At 40.4% G+C, this 21021-nt stretch overlaps 1 protein-coding gene across 8 annotated transcripts in view; it reads right to left on the minus strand.

The window, feature by feature from the left end:
* htt (huntingtin) overlaps positions 1-21021 on the minus strand; it is a 241245-nt gene that overhangs the window by 34341 nt on the left and 185883 nt on the right. For all 8 annotated transcript variants that reach the window (XR_006313622.1, XM_043703713.1, XM_043703763.1 and 5 more), the window contains 12 exons: positions 19728-19866; positions 18784-18963; positions 17578-17754; positions 14247-14323; positions 13550-13688; positions 11905-12027; positions 11113-11326; positions 10067-10212; positions 7028-7205; positions 5484-5588; positions 2612-2799; positions 395-521 (listed from right to left, as the gene is read on the minus strand). Coding sequence is in view for 7 of the 8 variants with exons in the window: in XM_043703713.1 (XP_043559648.1) it covers positions 395-521; positions 2612-2799; positions 5484-5588; positions 7028-7205; positions 10067-10212; positions 11113-11326; positions 11905-12027; positions 13550-13688; positions 14247-14323; positions 17578-17754; positions 18784-18963; positions 19728-19866 (1793 nt within the window). In the remaining variant the exon portion in view is untranslated. The remainder of the gene's footprint in view (positions 1-394; positions 522-2611; positions 2800-5483; positions 5589-7027; positions 7206-10066; positions 10213-11112; positions 11327-11904; positions 12028-13549; positions 13689-14246; positions 14324-17577; positions 17755-18783; positions 18964-19727; positions 19867-21021) is intronic.

The raw sequence follows: 21021 nt of genomic DNA on the forward strand, positions 1-21021 counted from the left end.
AATATCATTAGATTAGATGACTTACAGTGTGGAAACAGGCCCTTCGGCCCAACAAGTCCACACTGACCCTCCGAAGAGCAACCCACCCAGACCCATTCTCCTACATTTACCCCTTCACCTAACTCTACGGGCAATTTATCACGGCCAATTCACCTAACCTGCACATTTTTGGACTGTGGGAGGAAACCGGAGCACCCGGAGTAGACCCATGCAGACACTGGGAGAATGTGCAAACTCCACACAGACAGTTGCCTGAGGTGGAATTGAACCCGGGTCTCTGGCACTGTGAGGCATCAGTGCTAACCACTGTACCCCTCATCTCCTCTCTCACTCTATAAATGATAGTCAGCAAAGTCCATACCAAAGTGCATTTTCACAAAGTTTTGCCACCTACCAAGAACGTTTATCCTGTAGATGAACTCTTTGAAGACTTCTTTCTCCTGAAGAAACTCAACTGGAATTTCAGGAAGAGTTGTACCAAATTCACCCCCAGTTTGTGGTGACCATCCCAACTTCCACACCTGAGTAAATTCAGTAAAGAGTTAATGAGAAGGGAACATTCTTCCCATACAATGAAGTCTGTGACATGCATGTTCATATTTTATCTGCAAATCTTAACTTACATTAAGCAATATCCAAAAGCACAACATGTCGGAAACAATGTTCTTGACAGTTTCACAAGTCATTAGTAAAATATAATTTTTCTTCCTTGTTACATTACCCAGCAGCCACAAAAGTTTAAACTGAGGCAGAATAAAAATTCAACATAACTGGACAATTTGACAAGAGCAATTTCTTAATGAAATAAAAATTAAGGAGCAATGACTAGATTTTTTTCAAAAAAGGACCACATTGCAGAACACCAAAACTGAAAGAAACAAAAGGTAAACAGGAAGTGGTAATCAGTTAGCATCAGGTCTGAAGGCTTTAGAAGGAACTGGAGAACGAGTGAGACAAGGTTACAGTCAAGAGTCTCAAAATAAGGAAACACAAAATCAAACAAGTTTTGAAAAAATTTGGTCTTTTTCTATTAGAATGATGCAGATTAGGAGTCTAACTTATAGCAGTATTTAAAATTTTAAAAATGGTAATTGATACAAGCTGGACTTACAATCAGAGGAACAAAAAACCTCCTCACTTCAGTCTTAAATGGAAGGCCTTGATTTTTAAACTGTGGCCCCTGTGGCTGTAATTCCAGAGACCACAGTGCATTATAGCAGTGTGCAGGGGGAAGTTCTTGACAGAGCGTAGTCAGAATATAGAATGTAATTCCAAAAGTTAGTGGTTGAAGAAATAAAGTGAACATTGATGATTAGACTCGGTATGTCAATGAAGGTAAGGATTGAAGAGGAATGGGAACAGAGTGAAAAAACGTAATTAGGATGTTTTTACTTGGTTTAAGGTTAAACTGATGTGAATCTACTCTAACTCTGAGCATATACCAGAGAGAGGTTTTCCACTGGCTTGTAGCACAAGACTTGAAAATTTAAAAACTAAAACAATGACTAAATTTCATATATTTGCTGAATTTAAGTAGTAAAGAAATGGTAAAGATTAACAGAAATTACTAGAAGTGGACTAATGCTCTGATCAAGAACGTGGCGCTGGAAAAGCACAGCAGGTCAGGCAGCATCCGAGGAGCAGGAGAATTGATGTTTCGGGCAAAAGCCCTTCATCAGGAACGGGGCCTCATTCCTGATGAAGGGCTTTTGCCCGAAACATCGATTTTCCTGCCCCTCGGATGCTGCCTGACCTGCTGTGCTTTTCCAGCACCACACTGACTCGAATCGCCAGCATCTGCAGTACTCACTTTCGCCTCATGCACCATTCTGAAGATTCCACATATAATCAACTCAACTTACTCTTTTTAATTGTGAATGGTTGTTATCCACTTTAACAACCTTAGCTTTAATTTCAGCTTCCCAACAGTTAGTCCAATTCCTTTTCCACCACTGAGGAAATACAGTCCAGTAGACTGATATCAAATTTATATATGGCCAACTGGAGCGGATTACACAATTTCCTAAGTGATGCACTGTTAGTGTGCAAATTATGAACACAGAACATTAAAAAAAAATAGGAGGGGCAATAGATCATGCAGTCCATTGATTCTGCTATACCATTTAATGAGCTCATAGCCTGCCATCAGTTCACCTTCTCATCTGCTCACCAATACACATACTCCCTGAGATCTCAACCCTGAATATTCTCAACAGAGTGGATAAGCTAGATAGCGTGATTCAAAAATTCAAAGTTAAAAATCACACGACACCAGGTTATAGTCCAAGTTTACCACCTGAAGGAGCCGCACCCCAAAAGCTAGTGCCTTCCAAGTAAACCTGTTGGACTATGTCCTGGTGTTGCGTGATTTTTAACTTGGTACACCCCAGTCCAACACCAACATCTCCAATTCCAACATTCAGAATTTTCTCCTCACTTCAGGCCTAAATGATTATCCTCTTAACCGGAGGTTGTGTCACATGTTCTAGATCTCCAGCAAGTAGATACAATTTCATCATCTATCGGTATTTTAATATTTCAACAACTTTCTAGTCAAACGTCAGACTCCAGAAGCAAGCTTCAAAAGGAATGCAATGTCACTTATACTTACCAACGGAGGGGTACGGGTATAGCCGTTGACCAGAGGCAGTCTGGCTAAGCTAATACCAATATTCCTAAGAGTTGGATTCAGGAATGCTGGGATTCGTGCGTTGTTGGAATGTCCGAAGCACAGTACTGTCTGGAGACACTCCACCATTTCAGTCATCACATCACAGGCCTTCGTAATGCACTTGGGTCCTAAAATAGAAGGAAACAAAGAAGGGTTAAACAGCACAGTCTCAACGATAACTAAAATGAAATAACACGAACGTAAGTGTTTCAGTCAATAAAGAAGGAAAAACAAGGAGAAAGATAAACTTCCACATTTACCTAGTTAAGATCTTTCAGGAACATGTCAAAATGATGTAAATTTGTCTCCTGTGCATTTAACATCTTCATTTGGATTGGTGTGTAGGCTACTGCCCTGTGAGCTTTAAAACAGAACTTGGTCTTTTCTTTGAAAAGAGAGATTTTGTCTTTACCCAAATCTGAAAAATTTGTACTTTTTCTTTGCCCCGAAGCATCATCTTAAAGTCATGTGTCCACTGAAAGAATGCTGCCACCTCAATCAGGAGTCAATTTGTTCCTTAGAAGTGAATAGGTTCAAACTTTGTTCCATAACTTAATCACATTGCATGAAGCGTGGTGCCAAGAATTTTGTGACAATGGTAGTTTTCCTGCCTGTGGGTTCAAGTCCCAGTTAATCCAGAAACATACCATAACATATCCAAATTAAGATAGCTATGAGGTGTTGCTACGATATCAAAAATGTCACCTCTTGGATGAGGTATTAAAGCAATATTTTCTTTACCTCGAGCTGGGGCCAAACTAGATTCTTACACAAGTTCAACAAAACCTCCTTCCTCTTCTATTTCTGCCCCTACTAATAATAAAAAAAATTAACCACTCTCAACCTGTTCTGCCACCTTCACTGTCCAAATGCAGCAAGATCTGGACAATATCCAGGTTTGAGCTGACAAGCGGCAAGTAACACTCATGCCACACAAGTGTCAGACAATGACCATCACCAATAAGAGCCAATCTAACCACCACCCCTTGACATTCAATGGTATTACCATCACTGAATCCAACACTATCATCTTTGGGGTTGCCAATGACCAGAAACTCAACTGGACCCATCACATAAATATGATGCTACAAAAGCAGGTCAGAGACTAGGAATACTATTACTCATCCCCTGAATCCCCAAAGCCATCTACAAGGCATAAGTCAGGGACCAGTAATGAAATACTTCACCTGCCTGGATGAGTGCAGCTGCAACAACACAAGAAGCTTGATACCGCCTAAGACAAAGCAGCCCTCTTGATTGGCACATTCACAAACATCCACTCCCTCCATACTACTACTGTGTGCATGTATTATCTACAAGATGTATTGCAAGAATTCACCAAAGATCCTCAGACAACACCTTCCAAACCCATGACCATTTCCATCTGGAAGGAAAAGGATACAGGGGAACACCACCATCTGCAAGTCTCCCCCCAGTCCACTTACCCACTTACCCATCACTGTTGCTGAGTCAAATCCAGGAATTCCTTCCCTAAAAGCATGTGGGTCCACCAAAATACATGGGCTGCAGCAGTTTAAGGTGGCAGCTCACTGCCACCTTCTCAAGAGTAACTAGGGACAGACAACATCACATCCCACGATGGAATATGAAAAATTGATTTATACACATTTACAACTAGGTCTTTCTGCTCCTATACCCTTGTAGAATTTTACAATATTTTATATTGTCTCTCAGGGTTCTTCCTACCAAAGTAAATTGTTTCACATTTCTATAAATCCAGAAAAAAAATTATGGCATAAAGCAGAGCAGTCAGCCCATCAGACCTAAATTGAATAAACTAGCTGTCCAATCGAATTCCTTTTTCCAGTACCTCGTCTTGTAGCCTTGGATATACACATTCAGATTCCTTTTAAGTAAGTTTAGGGTTGATATCATTGCACTGAATTTCATCTATCTGTTCGCCAATTGCAACAATTGTCTAATGATAGTTATGGAAATGTGTTGCTGGAAAAACGCAGCAGGTCAGGCAGCATCTAGGGAACAGGAGAATCGACGTTTCGGGCATTAGCCCTTCTTCAGGAAGAAGAAGGGCTAATGCCAGAAACGTCGATTCTCCTGTTCCCTAGATGCTGCCTGACCTGCTGCGTTTTTCCAGCAACACATTTCCATCTCTGATCTCCAGCATCTGCAGACCTCACTTTCTCCTTAATGATAGTTATATTTGGTTACACCTCAGTTGCAGCAATATGCACAAGTTTGGAAACCTCATTATAGAATGGCACTGATTCATCAGGATGATGTCAGCATGTAATGCCATAGTTAAGACAAGACACAAGATGCTGAACCCAACTCTAGTGCAATCAAAATGGAGAGACTCAAGATAATTTTAAAATTATGAAGGGGTTTATTAATAGAGAAAGACTGACTGAGAAGTTAGTGATACAGAGTCACTAATTTACAACCATCATTGTGAGTAAGGAAAGGGTTTCAGAGAAATTCTATTATATGAAGGATGTTGGAGCATGGAATGATTTGGTCAAGGGTGTGTTTGAAAAAGAAATCTTTGTTGTTTAACTAAAAGCTCACTAAATGTCTGAAGCAACAGACAAGAACATGGGCAGAAAACAGAATGGCAAATTTAGTTTTGGATAACTGGAGAGAAGGATTAAACAATACAATAGGCTGAATGGCCTCTATTCTGCTGTAAACCACTACAGCTCTGGTGCAGGAGGAGGAGTTAACATCTCCAAAAACTACAAAATCTAAATTTTAACTTCTGTATTCAAATGTCTGCATACTGCTAAGATAATTGGAGTTTCTTAGGAAACAATGTGAAGTCAAATCTACTTACGGTCAAACATATCCTCACTCTCTTCATCCATAACTGTACTTTCGTCAGAATTTGACTTTCTCCTCTCCTCATGCAAAAGTAGCTGCTCTCCTGGCTCAACTGCCACTGAAATAAACAGATAGTATGAATCACAAGCACAAAATGTTAGACAGCATCAGAGAGGTAGAAATCAATAAACTCAGGGCTTTTAAACAAATCTTTGAGGATTGAGACTGTTCATTTCAAGGAACACAGTTTCCTTTAAACTGTCAAAATGAATAGGATAAATAATTACTTGCAAAAACTGGACATTAACACCATTACAGCAACATTGAAATGGACCAAAATTATACTGATAAGGAAAGATGGTGGTGGTTGGGAGAATGTTCATTTAAAGAATAATATTACACATGCTATGCAAATACTGACACAATCTGGGGAGCTCTCCTTTATCCTCCTTTCTGAAAAAAATGTCACAATCCAAAAACAACATAACTACCACCAATAGAAACACCTTATTACCAGAGTTGTCGCTCAGTAAATAGAGGAAAAAAGTCTCTACAGATAGACAGCGACATTTTGACAATATTTGACTCAAAGTGAAGTTTCACCAATAATAACTGTCTAATCTATCAGTGTGAAGCCAACGGACTGTCTCAAGAGTCTTCGTGCATCACCAACCCAAACAGTAATGAAACAAATCCATGTGTTGGGTCCATGCTGCTTTTAGAAAATATTTCTGGACATTTTAAATCTGGTTTCCAATGAATCTCAGCACCAGCCTGACCTTCAATTAGCACTGATGTGGCAATCTAATGCAATGGAGCCACAAGATAAAGCAGCATATGAGACGGAGGGGAGATGCGATAGAGTGGTACAAGATTCTGGCAATTCGAATGAGTCAGGTAAGGTTAAAAAAACACAATAAGTGATGATACAAAGACTATGGGATAGAGATCCACGTATCTGGGCAAGAGATCCATGGAGCATCTGAACTCGCATAACTAGTGGCAGAGAGTTAGAACTTCCTGCCTTCGACAATGGTGAAATTTAATAAGATGATGATTTCAAAAGAACACTGGATGGACACTTGAAAGAAATAAACTTAAAAGGGTGACAGGGATTGGTTTATGGGGAGCTGCAATAGACATAATGGGCTAAATGGATTTATTATCAGCTTGAAACTGATAAATATCACACCAGCACCACAACAAATGCTTAACTCAAGCAGAAGGAGCACAGCCCCAGAGAGTTAGGAATCGTTGTGTTATACTGCAGATTAGTGCTGACTTTCTTCATGCCTCCAAAAGAAAGCTAAATTAAATCACATCACATAGAATGCATGTGTCCTCGCAGATAGCATTCAGTTCATCAGAGTTTCTGGACTGGCCCATTTTGATCAATTCTTAAAACTTTTCATAATATCACTCATGGTTACAGAGTTGGAAGTGGAAGAGTGAGACAAAGCATGTAGTCATGATACTCCAGACATCACAGTATGGAACAGGCTTGATCAACAAGCTTGCATTTATTGCTCTGACAAATGGATAAAAACAAACCCTTACTTGCTTCGATGATGAACCGGATGCAGTTGATAACCGAGCAGGCTTGAGTTACATAGGCCACCGAGGCCAGCAGATTCCAAATGTCAGGTTGCTGCAGAACTAAGCAACAACAATCCAGAGCAGCTTGTAAATCCAGACTTAATGGAACCTGATCATGCATCAACTGCCAGCACAGTGCCTGAATGACAATGACAAAATCACGTCATTAATTAATGACATGAACATGGTAGCAACAGACACACAGAAAGAGAGAATGTACTGCACTGATATACAACATTCAGTTAAACATCAGCATTGACCAGATTCCAAACTAGCCTCCATCCTGTACCTTTCCATCAGAGTGCTTCATCATAACTTGCTAGCATTGTTAAAGTACTTAGCTGTTCTAAGGGAACATAAGATGGGCCGAAAGTTCAAATACTTTACTGTTCTGCAGCTTCATCTCTTGCTGACTGATTTGCTGCATATTTACAGCCTTTTCTACTGTGTTAGTTTGCCAGCATTTGGACATTTTCTGGTTCAAGTAAAACACTTGGCAAAACGTTCTCACATCCACTGCTCTATTTATTTCAAACATAGAAAATTAAAGTTTACAGATTGAACCACAGGCTGTACCAAGCTACCAAATCATAAGTTCTAAAAATCTACAGCTATTTGGGATTACCTCGGTTTCTAAAAATGCATTGAAAACTCAACCTAGTTAGCCACACAGTTGTTTCAAGCCAGTCCTGTCTAAACTTCACTCACAGCTTATATCTCCTGTGAAGCCTCTTGGCACATCAGTTACATAAAAGGTATAATAAATTAATACAAGTTCATGTAAGGCCTGTGGAGTATATTTAAACAAAAAAAAAACACACTGGACTAAATGGCTTGTTTCTCTGTTGTACATTCTAAGTTGGGTATTTACATAAAAATAAAACAAACTATTAACCTGTCATGCAAACCTACCCCTACCCATTACCAGACCCACAGAGAATATCTGCACAGTTTGAGAAGTATGCTCATACGCTAAAACAATCTGTGTTTTAGCAATAAGTGAACATTACCCAGAGTTTGGATGATAACAAGTAAAATTTGCACTATACAAGTGCTAGGCAGTAAAAATCTCCAAAAGAGAATTGAAGTATTGAATCTTTACATTCAACAGTATTGCCATCACTGAATGCCCATCTTTGCTATCCTGGGATTACTAAGGACCAGAAATTTAACTATATCCATAAATAATCTAACTAAGAGCAGGTCAGAGGGTAACAATTCTGATCAGAACGGCACACCTTCTGACTCCTTAGTGCTCGTCCACCGTATAGAAATCAGGTGCGTTATAAAATAATCTGCACTTGTCTGGTTGAGGACAGCTCCACCAACACTCAGTAAGTTTAACAACTCCAGGACAAAGCAGCCCACTTGGAGGCACTTATCAAAAGTCACTCCCTCCATTACTGAACCAAGTGGCAGCAGTGTGCCCCAGCTACAAGAATCAGTAACTCACCAAGACATCTTCCAAACCCATAACCTCTAATACCTAGAAGGACAATGATAATAGGTACATGGGAACATCACCACCTGAGAGTTTCCCTCCAAGCCACTCACCATCCTGATTAACTATATTGCTTATCGGTCTTTGACTCAATATCCTGAAACCCTCTTCTTAACAGTACTATGTATTGGGTTGGACTTCAAATGTTTAAAATTTATATAACTGACATGGACATGGGACAACTATGGTTGCAAATTTGATGATGACACAAAGAATGTCAAAGTTAAGTTGGAAGAGGGCATTAGGACAGTTTGGGCAAAGTGTGCTTGTGTGGGCTGACAAATCGGACAAATGAATTGCAATGTAGGATTATGTAAAATGATCCATTTTTGAAGTAAAAATAAGCAAGCAGCATACTATCCAAACCGCGAAAGCCTGTACTGCTCTGAGTATAGGGATCTGGCTCTCCTGGTGCATGGATCACAAAGGTTCACATGCAGGTACAGGTAATGAGGAAAGCTAATCGAATGTTATAATTAATTGTGAAGGGAACTGAACAAAGAAATAGATAGCACTGGTAAGACTGCATCAGGAGTATTGTGCACAGTACTGATCATCCTATTTAAGGAAGGATGGAACTACAGTGGAAGCAGATTGGAGAAAATTTGCCAAATTATTACCTGGAACAAGTGGATTGTTTGGACTAGCTAGGTTTGTGTCTGCTGAGTTTGGAAGAGTAAAAAGGTGATTTTTTTTAAACAATCTTTATTCTTCCATGTGGGCTGGGTGTTGAGTTGCCCATGTCTAATTACCTTTGAACACAGTGCCTTGTTTAGCAATTTCAGAGGCTAGTTAAGAGTCAATCTTATTGCTTTGGATTTGGAGTCACATGCAGGCCAGACCAGGCAAAGACAGCAAATTTCCATGCCCTAGAGATATTAATCCTTGATTGGTACAAAGATCTTGAGGGATCTTGTCAGTGTAGATATGGAGAGGATGGCTTCTCTCATTATGACCCCTAACTCTAGGTGCATCAATGTAAAAATCAGTAAGCACCCATTTAAAAGAAAGTGGAGGTGAAATGTTTTCTGTTAGAGAGTTGAATGTTGTTAGAATTCTGTTCCTGAAATGGTAGTAGAGCAGAATCTTTGAATAGCTTGAGGGCAGGAGTTAGAGATTCTTCTTAAGCAAGGAGGGGAAAATTTATCAGGGATAGCCAGGAAGGCACATTGGAGTTTGCAGTCAGATTAGCCATAATCTTATTGAATGGCAGAGCAGACAAAAAGGGTTGAATGGTCTATTCCTGACCTTGGTTCATATGAGATGTGTAATTGACTATGAAACTGTCATATTATGGTCCCAAAGACAATGGGTTCAACACAGCATGTTTACATAAAAGAGTGCACATGGCAAAATAAAATGAAAGCCCATCTACACCTCCCTCAACACAACTGTGGCATTCTATCTGAAAACCGACGTAAACTTTACAAACAAGGTGAATATATTCGCTGGTTAACAAATCCGAAGTTGCTTTTTTGCTGCAAGTTTCCAAGCCTTACCTCAAGGGACAATACCATGAAGCTGGCAATATCAGCCTCTTTTTCAGTGGGAATCTGAAGAGACGGTAGCAGTTTGGGAAGAGAGAGAAGGTATTGAGCCAGTGCATTGCACAGACTAATAACAGAATGATAGAACTGCATATCCCCTGTAAAACAAAGGGTTTAATAAATGTATGTGGCTTAATGACAACCACTTCAACAAAAACAGCAAAAAGGAAAATCTGGCTCAGACCAAAATAAAACACATTTTTAAATAGTCTAAGACGACAGGTTGCAGCTGTTCAATAAGGTGGCTCACCATCACCTATTCCCTGATGAAGGATAACCAACAAGTGCTGGCCCAGTGACCCTCAAAACCCTCAAATAAAGATTTTGTTAAAAAATTCAGTTTTAAGAACAGCATAACTGATCCTCCAAAAAGATGATCTAGAACAGAAAAATGAATTGTACCTTTTCCCAAACACTCTTTCCACTTTCCAATAGGTTTTGTGGTACTCAGTCATTGGTTTCAACTATATTTTCCCTCTTTTTCTCTGAAAGGTTTTTAAATTTTTTTTGATGATGGCCTCCGTGATTATCTGTTAACTTTGTTTCTGTAAGCCTCTAATGCTACTCCACTGATCACATTCTTGCCTCTGATTCAGAGCATTCAAGGCCCATTCTAGATAGAGGCTGAAGCTTTGGCACTGAGGGAATGCTACACAGCTGAACATGCTATCTTTCAAACGAGATATTAAACTTGGCTGTCCTTTACATGAATGCAAAAGAATAAAAGCAGCAGTTATGCCACATGTCTAGCCAATATACATCCTCCAAATGACATGACCATCAGATTTTCTGGCCATTATCACGTGGCTGTTTGGGGGTGCCAATTAGCAGCTGGATTTTCTAGGTCATAACCATGGCTCCACTTCAAAATTATGTTATTAGCAAGAAAACAATTAAGAACATACAAACATCACGGAAGAATCTACATCCATACAACTCTTTCCTTTCCATGTCCTAACTTCACTCTGATTTCTTCATTTGCAGCAGGGTTCTCTTACCATAAAGCTCACCAATCTTACTCCAGTAAGAGGAATTGGGTGATGGACACAACCTTTGGAACACCCGATGGTTGTCAGGAAGATGCTGGACATGGAATGCCACCTGGTCCAAGGTGATTTGTCTGGCAGTTTCAAAAAGCACACTAGTCTGATCTGCAGAGATTGCACGCAAACCAAACGCCAAGCAGGGCTTCAGAAGGTTCAGGTTGAACTCCTGAAAAAGGAAAGATAAACAGCATATTGAAAACATGATCAAATGTTCAAAAATGGTACCACAATACAAAAGTTAGTTCTCAACTATCTTCATATAGTTTTCTAGTCAGCTCTCTCAGAAATGGTATGGTGATAAAGGCACTAGATTATCAATATGTGTTCACTGCACAAAGTTTATATGCAGTAGCATTCAAAAAGTGTTTTTCCAACAGTAACAAACTGCTGTAATCCAGGCAGTTTAAGAATGGAGAGGCATAAATTTATTTAATGAACCCAAATGCCAGTGATTTTACTGTTATTTTGACAAAAAATTTGTGTAACATTTCCACATAGTTGTGAAGAAATGTTAGTGTTAGAAAGGCACAATCCACAGGCACTAGAAGTTTCCTTCCAAAAGATTATTTTGACCCCTTCAGGTCTTCCATCTTTCACAGCATTCCCTTCCTTCTGTCACTCGCCCATGAAGCATTTCAGCTTTTTGGTCAATTACACTGTTGTAGAGTTTCACCTGTGCTCAATTTCCCAGGCGGGTAAAGGAATTAGGAACACTAATTCAGCACAGACCGACCAAGCCATTACCTTAGCTGTCATGACAGAGTGGAGGTCATCTTCAGGAAGTTTATCAAGTAATTCAGTGCACTCCATTAAAGCAGTATTTAACTTGCTGCAGCACTGCCATTTAACAAGTGAGATATACCAGTCCTGTTTGCACAAGAAAACAATAAGAACATATTTAACTGAACAAGGGTTTTCAGTATAATCATAGGAGTTTAATTCTTATTCCTTGATCTCAGTAAGGTATTGCACAAACTTTCCAATATCACAGTTAAGAGGGCCACAGCAGACAAGGTGGGCTGATTGGTGTCCTTTCATGTTGTTACTAACCTAGGATTCTAACAGTTACATCTTGCTCTTGGCTGCTTTCAGGTTGCTGAAAATTAACATTTGATAACAATAATGGGGCAAATCAAGGACAAGCAATCTTTCCATAAAGGATTTTCTTTTTGCCTCTCAACCCCCCTCTCTCTCCCCTCCCCTAAGCCTTGCACCATTGCCCCCCCAGTTAACAGGAAAGGAAAAGAGTCCCAAGTCATTCTGTTAACTGGCTTTAACATTACTTAAGAATGTTTTCCAGTTGTACCATTCTGAAGAAAACACCTCACCTCTGCTGTATTACAGCATTTTGTTAAGTGAGCTATTTCACTGTGTGGGACAGCACCGCAGTTAATACCCCTACTATGCTTAAAAGAGAGATTTATATGTAAGTGTCTCTCTTATCTATTGCACATCTTAAAGCACTTTACTGCCAATGAAGCACTTTGAATGACAGCTATTGTTCAAGATACTTTCCAAAGAACCTGTTCAAAAATGTTATTACATACTTCCGGAGCAGCTGGAACATGATCCCAGTCCTCCTGACTCAGAGCTAAGGACACTATCACCCTGCCACAAGGATTCAAAGTAGACAACACAACAACCAATTTGTACACAGTAAGCTCCAACAAACAGCAATTTGGTAATGACAAGATAATCCAATTAGCGATTGCTGCACAATTTATCCCTTGCTGCTGGAACACTACAGATAACTCCTCTGCTTCAGAAATAGTGCCATGGGAGCACTCACCTCAGGTAACATAGTATTCAAAAGCATATAGTTTTGACAACGTACATTCTCTCAATGAAGGTCACTTCATCCCACTGCAAAACTCTACCCTAATACTTCCTTCTTATTGAAATACAAACATTGTTTTCCATTAGAAGATACAATGAGTGGTTGAAACTATTGTGACAAGACATTCTATAGTTTATGAAAATGTAGAATAAAAGTAATCTTCATAGCTTTTAATCTTTTATAGTGTGTGCGTGCGTCTGCAAATGCTTCATCCGGTGGTTCACTGAAGGTGTTACCTACTATGGTGACAAAACTTCTGAAAACAAACCTTCCAACTCCGCAAGCAAACGTATATCCAGAATGCTCATCTTTCTGTTCACCTTGCCAAAACTCATTAAAACCCTTGTCAAAGGTCATAAATCTTACCAAACGGGAATAATTAATCAGGAGAACTTTTGAGTTTTTGAAACACTATCACCAATAATGCTGCAACACAACAAAAAATAATTACTTCATGAGCAGAACTAGCCTCAGCTATTTTCACTCAATTTATTGATGAATGTCAAGTCAATTCATAAAAAAAAGGCAATCCCACTGCCCTAGTGTTCTCACTTTGTCCACAGTGATAGATTCTATACAGGACAGCTTGTCTCCATCCAGTGGGTGAGAGGTCACGATTGGTGAAGGGCTGACTGTGTCTGCAGCAACTGTTATACGAAACCTGTCCAGCAGGGAGTACAATCTTTGGTGTCTGAAATAAAAGCAGAATTTATTATTCCTAAGGTTAACGGAGACAGTTATAGCAAAGCAGATTCTAAAGCTCAGCAACATTCCGAGGTCTTGATTCATCAAGTCTACTCTAGCATGAACTCACCAGTCAAGGCAACATTCCTAGATGCAGAGCAGACAATACCTCACCTTTCCCCCTATATCTGGACCAAGCTTGGCAACAACCCCCACAAATGGACCAGGCATAGTGCTCACTTGTCTGTCATCTGGATCAGGAATGGTGATAACACCCCTTTCATTCGGACAAGGCTTGCACCAACCAACCCCGCCCTCCATCCAGACAAGGCTATGCACCAACACACTCACCTCAGGAGCAGGCACAGCATCAATACCCCATAACCGGACAAGTTAAAGCAACAACAATTGCACATTCAAATAAGGTTCCATGGTAACTATGATTTTTGTTTTAAATTTCCCCACTTTTCAAAGGCCCTGAGGATGAATACTTTGGCCTCTCGCCCCTCCTGTCATGATGCCAGCATAAACTGGATAAACACAAGATCAACTCAAGTCTTTGTACCTTTGAGCAAGACAAGTTGTCTGTAGATAACGCTGAAGCCTTTCCAACTCTTCACGTGGCACTTGGGCAACACTATTCTATAAAGAGAGCATCTTAATTTTAAAAATAGTTTATAACAAATCACAATAAATATTGTAAACCTGAAACTAAACAAAAAAATGGAAACGGTCAGCAGATTGGGCAGTTTCCATTGACAGAATAGTGGTGTCAGACAGGTGTTTCTGTGTGGCTGAGAGGTAAAGAATTTTTTGGCTTGAAATGACAACTTCCTTTTTGTTAAGGTATTCCTTTCATTTTCACTGTCTCAATTTTTCCATTTCTCTCATTGTACACATCTTTAAGTAATTTTGCTTTCTTCAGTTTCTCTCAACATGTCTCCTATTCTCTCGTGCTGAATTCGTTGCCATTTAACCATCTCCTGTTTTCTCATCACGAAACTTAATATGGTATTGTTTTATTCATTTGCTTTGTTTTCAGATGCCAATCTCTGAAATTCACATGTTTTGACAGTGTCCCAAGGATTTACCCTTATATCCCACATCCACTTCTCATTCCTTGTTAGTTGAGGGTTTTGGGTCATAATAGTAACTTTTAAAACCCCTGGCCATTTCTATTTTTCTTCACCTAGATGTGCTATGGATTCATCCTTACAGGCTCTAACACTGTCTCCACAGTGAGCTAACACACCTTTATTTGCTGAATTAGCTTGGTTTCCCTTCCTTTCCAAAAAGGATACTATTTGGGCATTCTCCAGTTTCCATTCACATGGCATATGATTTCTCATCCTCATCTCTCACAGGATAAACATTCTTTGTAATTTGCTGATGTACTACACAAGGCAAACAACATCAACACACCAATTGCAGCACTGACTAGCACTGATTGCTAGTTCATTCTATCAGAGAACAACTTAATCCTGAAACAGATGCAAGAGACATTAGGACAGAATGAGTAGAATTCTTTACACAGTTCAGATGTGAAGGGCATAATGTATATATCTTTGAATCCTGAACAATGTTCCCTCTAATTTTCTTGCCAGCTACGTGAGCCTCTGCGGTCCTGTGTGAAGCAATGACTTCCAGAACTGGAAGTCAGTGCTGCAATTGGTGTGCCGATGTTGTTTGCCTTGTGTAGTACATCAGCAAATTACAAAGAATGTTTATCCTGTGAGAGATGAGGATGAGAAATCATATGCCATGTGAATGGAAACTGGAGAATGCCCAAATAGTACCGTTTTTGGAAAGGAAGGGTAGTAGTTTTCTGGAATGGTGAAATTAAATGTATCCTTCATACAGACCGACCAATGACCTTATGACTAAACCAACTACTGAGCCAAGCTGGGATGGACAAACCCATTCAATAAAAGAACAAGATCAGGATGAGAGGATTCGCAACATTTTAATATAGCTGGGAAATGAGACATGTTTCTGAGGCTATATGTCTTGAAGTTTTCAAGACAATCACAAGAACGCCAAATTGCAAATAAATCACAACAATGCAGAGTGTGCTGATATCCAAATGATTTAAGATGATCAGTTAAGCTCAAAGGTGGCTCACTGTGTTTGCCAGAAGCAACATACACCCATACACAGGCACCTGTCCTCTGCAAATAAGTGGAATACATTCAAGCTTTGTTTTTTTTTAAAACATTAACTCAGGAGCTTGAGGAACCTTGTTGCCTTCTCCATTACAATGCCATCGCATATCAATTGACTTGCCAACCAAACAACAATCTTTTCTGTTGTAATATTAATTCTTAATTTTTTATTTTTGCATTTGTCCTGATGAGCACAAGACAAAAATCTTTAACAACATGTCTCTGTTCAACCAAAATAAAGTTCCATATGGCCAAAAACTTCCAATTATTCTAATATTGCTGCTTCAACACTTTGAGGCATAGCAATAACAGATATCACCCCCATACAAGTTTAAAAAATTAAATATATAAACAGGTAAGCCCCATCAGTAGTTATCCAGTGTGCGAACTTTACAATATAATTCTCCCAACATAAAGCTTTGTAAATCAGCAATGCGGTTAACTCTTAACTGCCCTCAAAAACGTCCTCTTAAATACTTCCACCAACTCCAACTGGACCCCACCAGCAAGAACATCTTCCCCTCTCCACCTACGGCAAGGACCGTTCCTTTCAACAGTCCTTGGTGTGCGCCACTCTCCCCATCATCCCCCCAAACCCCCAGGTACCTTCCCCTGCAACCGGAAAAATGCAAAACCTGCCGGTACACCACACCCCCTTACCTCCATCCAGGACCCCAAACAGTCCTTCCAAGTTCACCTGCCTCTCTTCCAACCTAGAGTGCACTTGATACAGTAAACCATGTGGTCTTCTCTCCATCAGGGAGACCAAACGTAAACTTAGGGAACAGTTTGCCAAGCATCTCAGTCAGGCCTGCAGGAGCCGACAGGACTTCCCAGTCACCCCACATTTTAATTCCCCTTCCCTCTCCCTGTCTGACATGACCATCTTTGGCCTCCTCCATTGCTACAACAAACCAAACCGTGAATTGGAGGAACCCCACCTCATCTTCCGCCTTGGCAGCCTAGGCCTCAATACGGAGTTCTCCAATTTCAAATGACCTCCCTTCCCCTACCTTCCTCTGACTCCCTTCCCAGCAACCCCCCTCCCTCCCACCAATCAGATTCATTCCTCCCATTGATCAACCAGGTCATACCCTCTGCCTGTATTCACCTATCCCACTTCATCACCCTACTCTCCCCCACCACTCCCTTTATTTACAGCTCCCCCTAGACCCATCCCCAGTCCTGAAGAGTTACACCCAAAACATCGGCTTCTCCACCTCCTGATGTTGCTTGGTTTGCTGTGTTCTTCCAGCGTGCTGCCCATCTACTGAGTGACTGAGCAAGCCAATCTGTTTCAAGGCAATTACGGATGGGCTATTATGGTGACCATCCCATAAAGGAGTAAAGAAAAAAAATTCAAGTGCAGAAGTTAGCTCCAGCTTTCACCTTCCACTTTGTGCAAACTTTCAGTATCTCATCCAATGTTTCTTTTGGGCTTAATGTGCAATTTGGTTTCGCAATATTTTGAAGCATCTTGGGATGTATTACCCAGTTAAAGATGGTGTATGATTATAACCTGTTGCCCAGTCAAGTGAAAATTATAGTCAAGCAGGCTGCAAATCTACGAGCTCTAACCCATATTCCTATAATATAACTCAGCACAATATGTTCAGATATGACTTCAGCTGAAGGTATGTGGCAAAATAATACACCTATCAGGAGAAAATGGTCACAGGACTATGGCCAAGAGTGCAGTTGCAGAGCTAATTAAACTGCAAGATTTCATTTTACCTGCAAACTTTCTGCCAAAAGCATCTCAACTCGTCGGCAAGCCAGAGTGTCCACCATCCGTGCCAGTACTCGGAATGGTGTGCTTATCAGTTTATCAATGTACAGCATCAAGACCGCCCCCGACTGGCTGAGATGGATCCCCTCCAAGCATTGCAGGGTCTTCTTTAACATGGTTGGCTACAAGGTAGGGGGAGAGAAAACAATAAGATTCAAGTGTAATAAATTAATCCAGTAAGGAGAATAGGAGAAACATCTTTACCCAAAAAGTAATGAGAACCTAAAACTCACTATTGCAAGGAGCAATTGGTGATTGTGAGCCGTTGAAGTGAACAGAAAATATACATTTAAGCAGCTAGATAAATACACAAGAGAGGAAGAAATAGAAATGCCGTACTCTGCTTTGAGGGAGAGGGGGGGCTCAAAGAAAATGAACACAAGCCTATTCTTGTGATGTAAATTCTATATCCCAGGTAGGACTGAGACAGGTTGCACTGTCATCACAGAAGAGATTGTTTCCATTTGATATGGTACAAGCTACAACTAGACATGGGACAAGCAAATAATACACTCCAGATGTAGATCCAGTCATCATTGCCAACAAGTAGCCAGGCCAAAGAAGGTGCAAATCTGAGCGCAATAGTCACAACCTGACACCAGTAGTCATGGGAGAAGAGCTCTACAGGCAAGAAGTGAAAATCACCACTGTTCAGCACCAAGGTGTGGACTTGAATGGTCAGTAAAACAAAAAAAGTCTTTGCCTTCTGTGCCAATTGTCTCCAAAAGAGAGGCAGGAAAAGTTATCACAAACATATGTGAGCTTATGCAACATGCAGCGCAATTACATTACCTGCTCCAACAGAATGAAACCCTGAGGGTTAGTCTTGCCTCTCATCATTCAAACCTGTGGGTATTCCACTGGCCTTTTCTTATCGATTCCATCTAAAGGTCCCCCTATGCTGATAAAGCTTTTGTTATTCACACCAGCTGAAGTGATGCAGTAAGACACGTTTGATTCTCTCCAACCTTTTGAATTAAAGCATTGCGCTCCTAACCCAGTAAGGTCAGTTCAACCAAATCAATACACATTGAAGGGACAACTTCATTACATGGTTGGTTCTGATGCTCACTGGCCTAACATCAGTCAGTCAACAAGGACCTTGAAGAGCTGATAGCACAAAAATATAATCTGGGGAAGAACATACTTACTGTTGCAAGATTGTCACATCGGGACTGGATAGCCTGAATGAAAAGCCCACTGGCAGCAGAGTTACGATGAACAGCACTGATAAAATCTTGCACTGGTGGTTCATGAGAAAGATTGATGAGATCTTGAACATGATTGACTATCAGCCAAGTCAGGTGTTCAGAATCATGAAGGTTCTGACACTGGAACAACAGAGGAAAGAAATCAGCATCCATCAATTTTGAGATATAAACATCCTTCACTTTAACTAAAAATGAACCTGGAACCCCCCCCTCCCACTGCAGGTGTGTGTACTTACCCTCCCATGGACTGTAGTGGTTCACCACCCTTTCAAGGGCAGTTCGGGAGGTACAATATTTGCTAATCTAGCTGGCATCATTCGCGTCCCATGACAGTTATTTTAAAAGCCCAATCTCTCACAGCTCGTCTTAACGTTTTGTGAAATGTATTTGAAATTATGTATATTTTAATTTTTCAGAACACTGGAGAGGTCAAATTCTATGGAGGATGACTGAGAATGGGCACAAAACTTAGCTGAGAAAGATGAAGAATTGCTGCAAGCTAATAAAATGGTGAAACAAGACACAATGGATTGAATTGTCTATATTTTGAAGAATTGCAGGACATAAGCAAAAGATGGAGAGCCATAAAACCGGTGCTTGCTAAAACAATTTTGGCACTGAGCTCAACAGCTAAAATGGCCATCTATGGTTTTGAAGACAGACAGACTTCTTCATCTGAATTTTCTGTTTCATCACTCACAAAGTAGCTGAGTTACCACAGTGAACCTATTTAGCTAATGGAAGCACATAGAACAAAACCCATTTTCTTCATATGCCAAGAGACTGATTTTATACTAAGCTAACACTACTTCTGTATGACACATATAGCATTGCAAAATCAATCTTTTGCTTTAAAACTCAATAATAATTCTACTGAATCTTACCACATAATCACAGAAAAGAATGAGGGCTCCTCTTCGAACTATTTCCCTATTGCACACACCCAACTTAGATACAGATTTTGAATCTTCATTTTCAGATATCTGAGGACTCAGCAACTTAGTGCTCGACAAGCTGTGCCTCCTGTGTTACGAGAAAAAAAAAGAGATCTGACAAAAGATACAATTTTTTTTTTTAAAACAGTAAAATACAAAAGTAGTAGCATGGTCCTGGAATGCTGGAGCCATCCACATGATTCAACCATGGATTTAAACGTAACCAGCTCTAACGCTGATATATAGCTAGCAAAGTGGAAAACTGCTAAGGTATGCTCTGTCCAGAAAGCAAGACAAATCCACCTAATTGGTGCCTCATTGGATCACTGGTGACTAAAAACATTTTGTCATGAAGTAAGGGAAATACTATCAAGCAGCATTTGCTCAGCACGGAACTGCTCAGTGACGCCCAGCTTGGGTTCTGCCAGAGCCACTCAGATCCTGACCTCAGTACCAGCTTGTATATACATGGACAAACCAGTTGAACTCAGCAAGGGATTGGTGAGTGACTGCTCTGCACATCAAGGCAGAATTTGACCAAGCGCAGCATCAAGGAGCCCCAGCAAAACTCAATTAATGTGAGTAAGGGGAAAACCCATCCAGCACAAAGGAAGATGGTTATGACTTTTGGAGGTCAGCATCTCAGATTCCTCAGTGTCATCGGCCCAACCATCTTCAACTACTTCATCAACGTCCTTCCTTTCTTATTGTCAGAAGTTGGAGTGTTCCCTGATGATTGCACAATGTTCAGTACCATTCGTGATTCATCAGGCACTGAAGCAGCCTATAACCATTTGCAGCAAGACCTGTAAAATATCCAGGCTAGGACTTAAAAGGGGCAAGTAGCATTCAAACTACTAATGCCATGCAACGATCATTTCCAATAAGAAACAAGATGGCCATCTCTCCTTGACGTTCAGAGAGTGGGTGAGGGTTTTAAAACATGAGCCAAAAACTGCATTGAATTAACCACAGAAAGGATTCAATAGCAGGAAGATTGTAGTCTTCATCATCTACAAGGAAAAAGATCAGGAACGTTTTTGGAATACTCTGTATGAGTGTAGCTCCAACAATATTCAAGCAGCTTGTTACACGCCATCTATGGCGAAGACTACTTCATACACAGGCCCTTCATCCTTCCTGAAGGGCTTCTGCCTTAAACGTCGATTTTCCTGCTCCTCAGATGCTGCCTGACCTGCTGTGCTTTTCCAGCACCACTCTGATCTTGACACTTCATCCACAT

Source organism: Chiloscyllium plagiosum, chromosome 2 (assembly GCF_004010195.1).
Source record: "Chiloscyllium plagiosum isolate BGI_BamShark_2017 chromosome 2, ASM401019v2, whole genome shotgun sequence".
Taxonomy (NCBI): Eukaryota; Metazoa; Chordata; class Chondrichthyes; order Orectolobiformes; family Hemiscylliidae; genus Chiloscyllium; species Chiloscyllium plagiosum.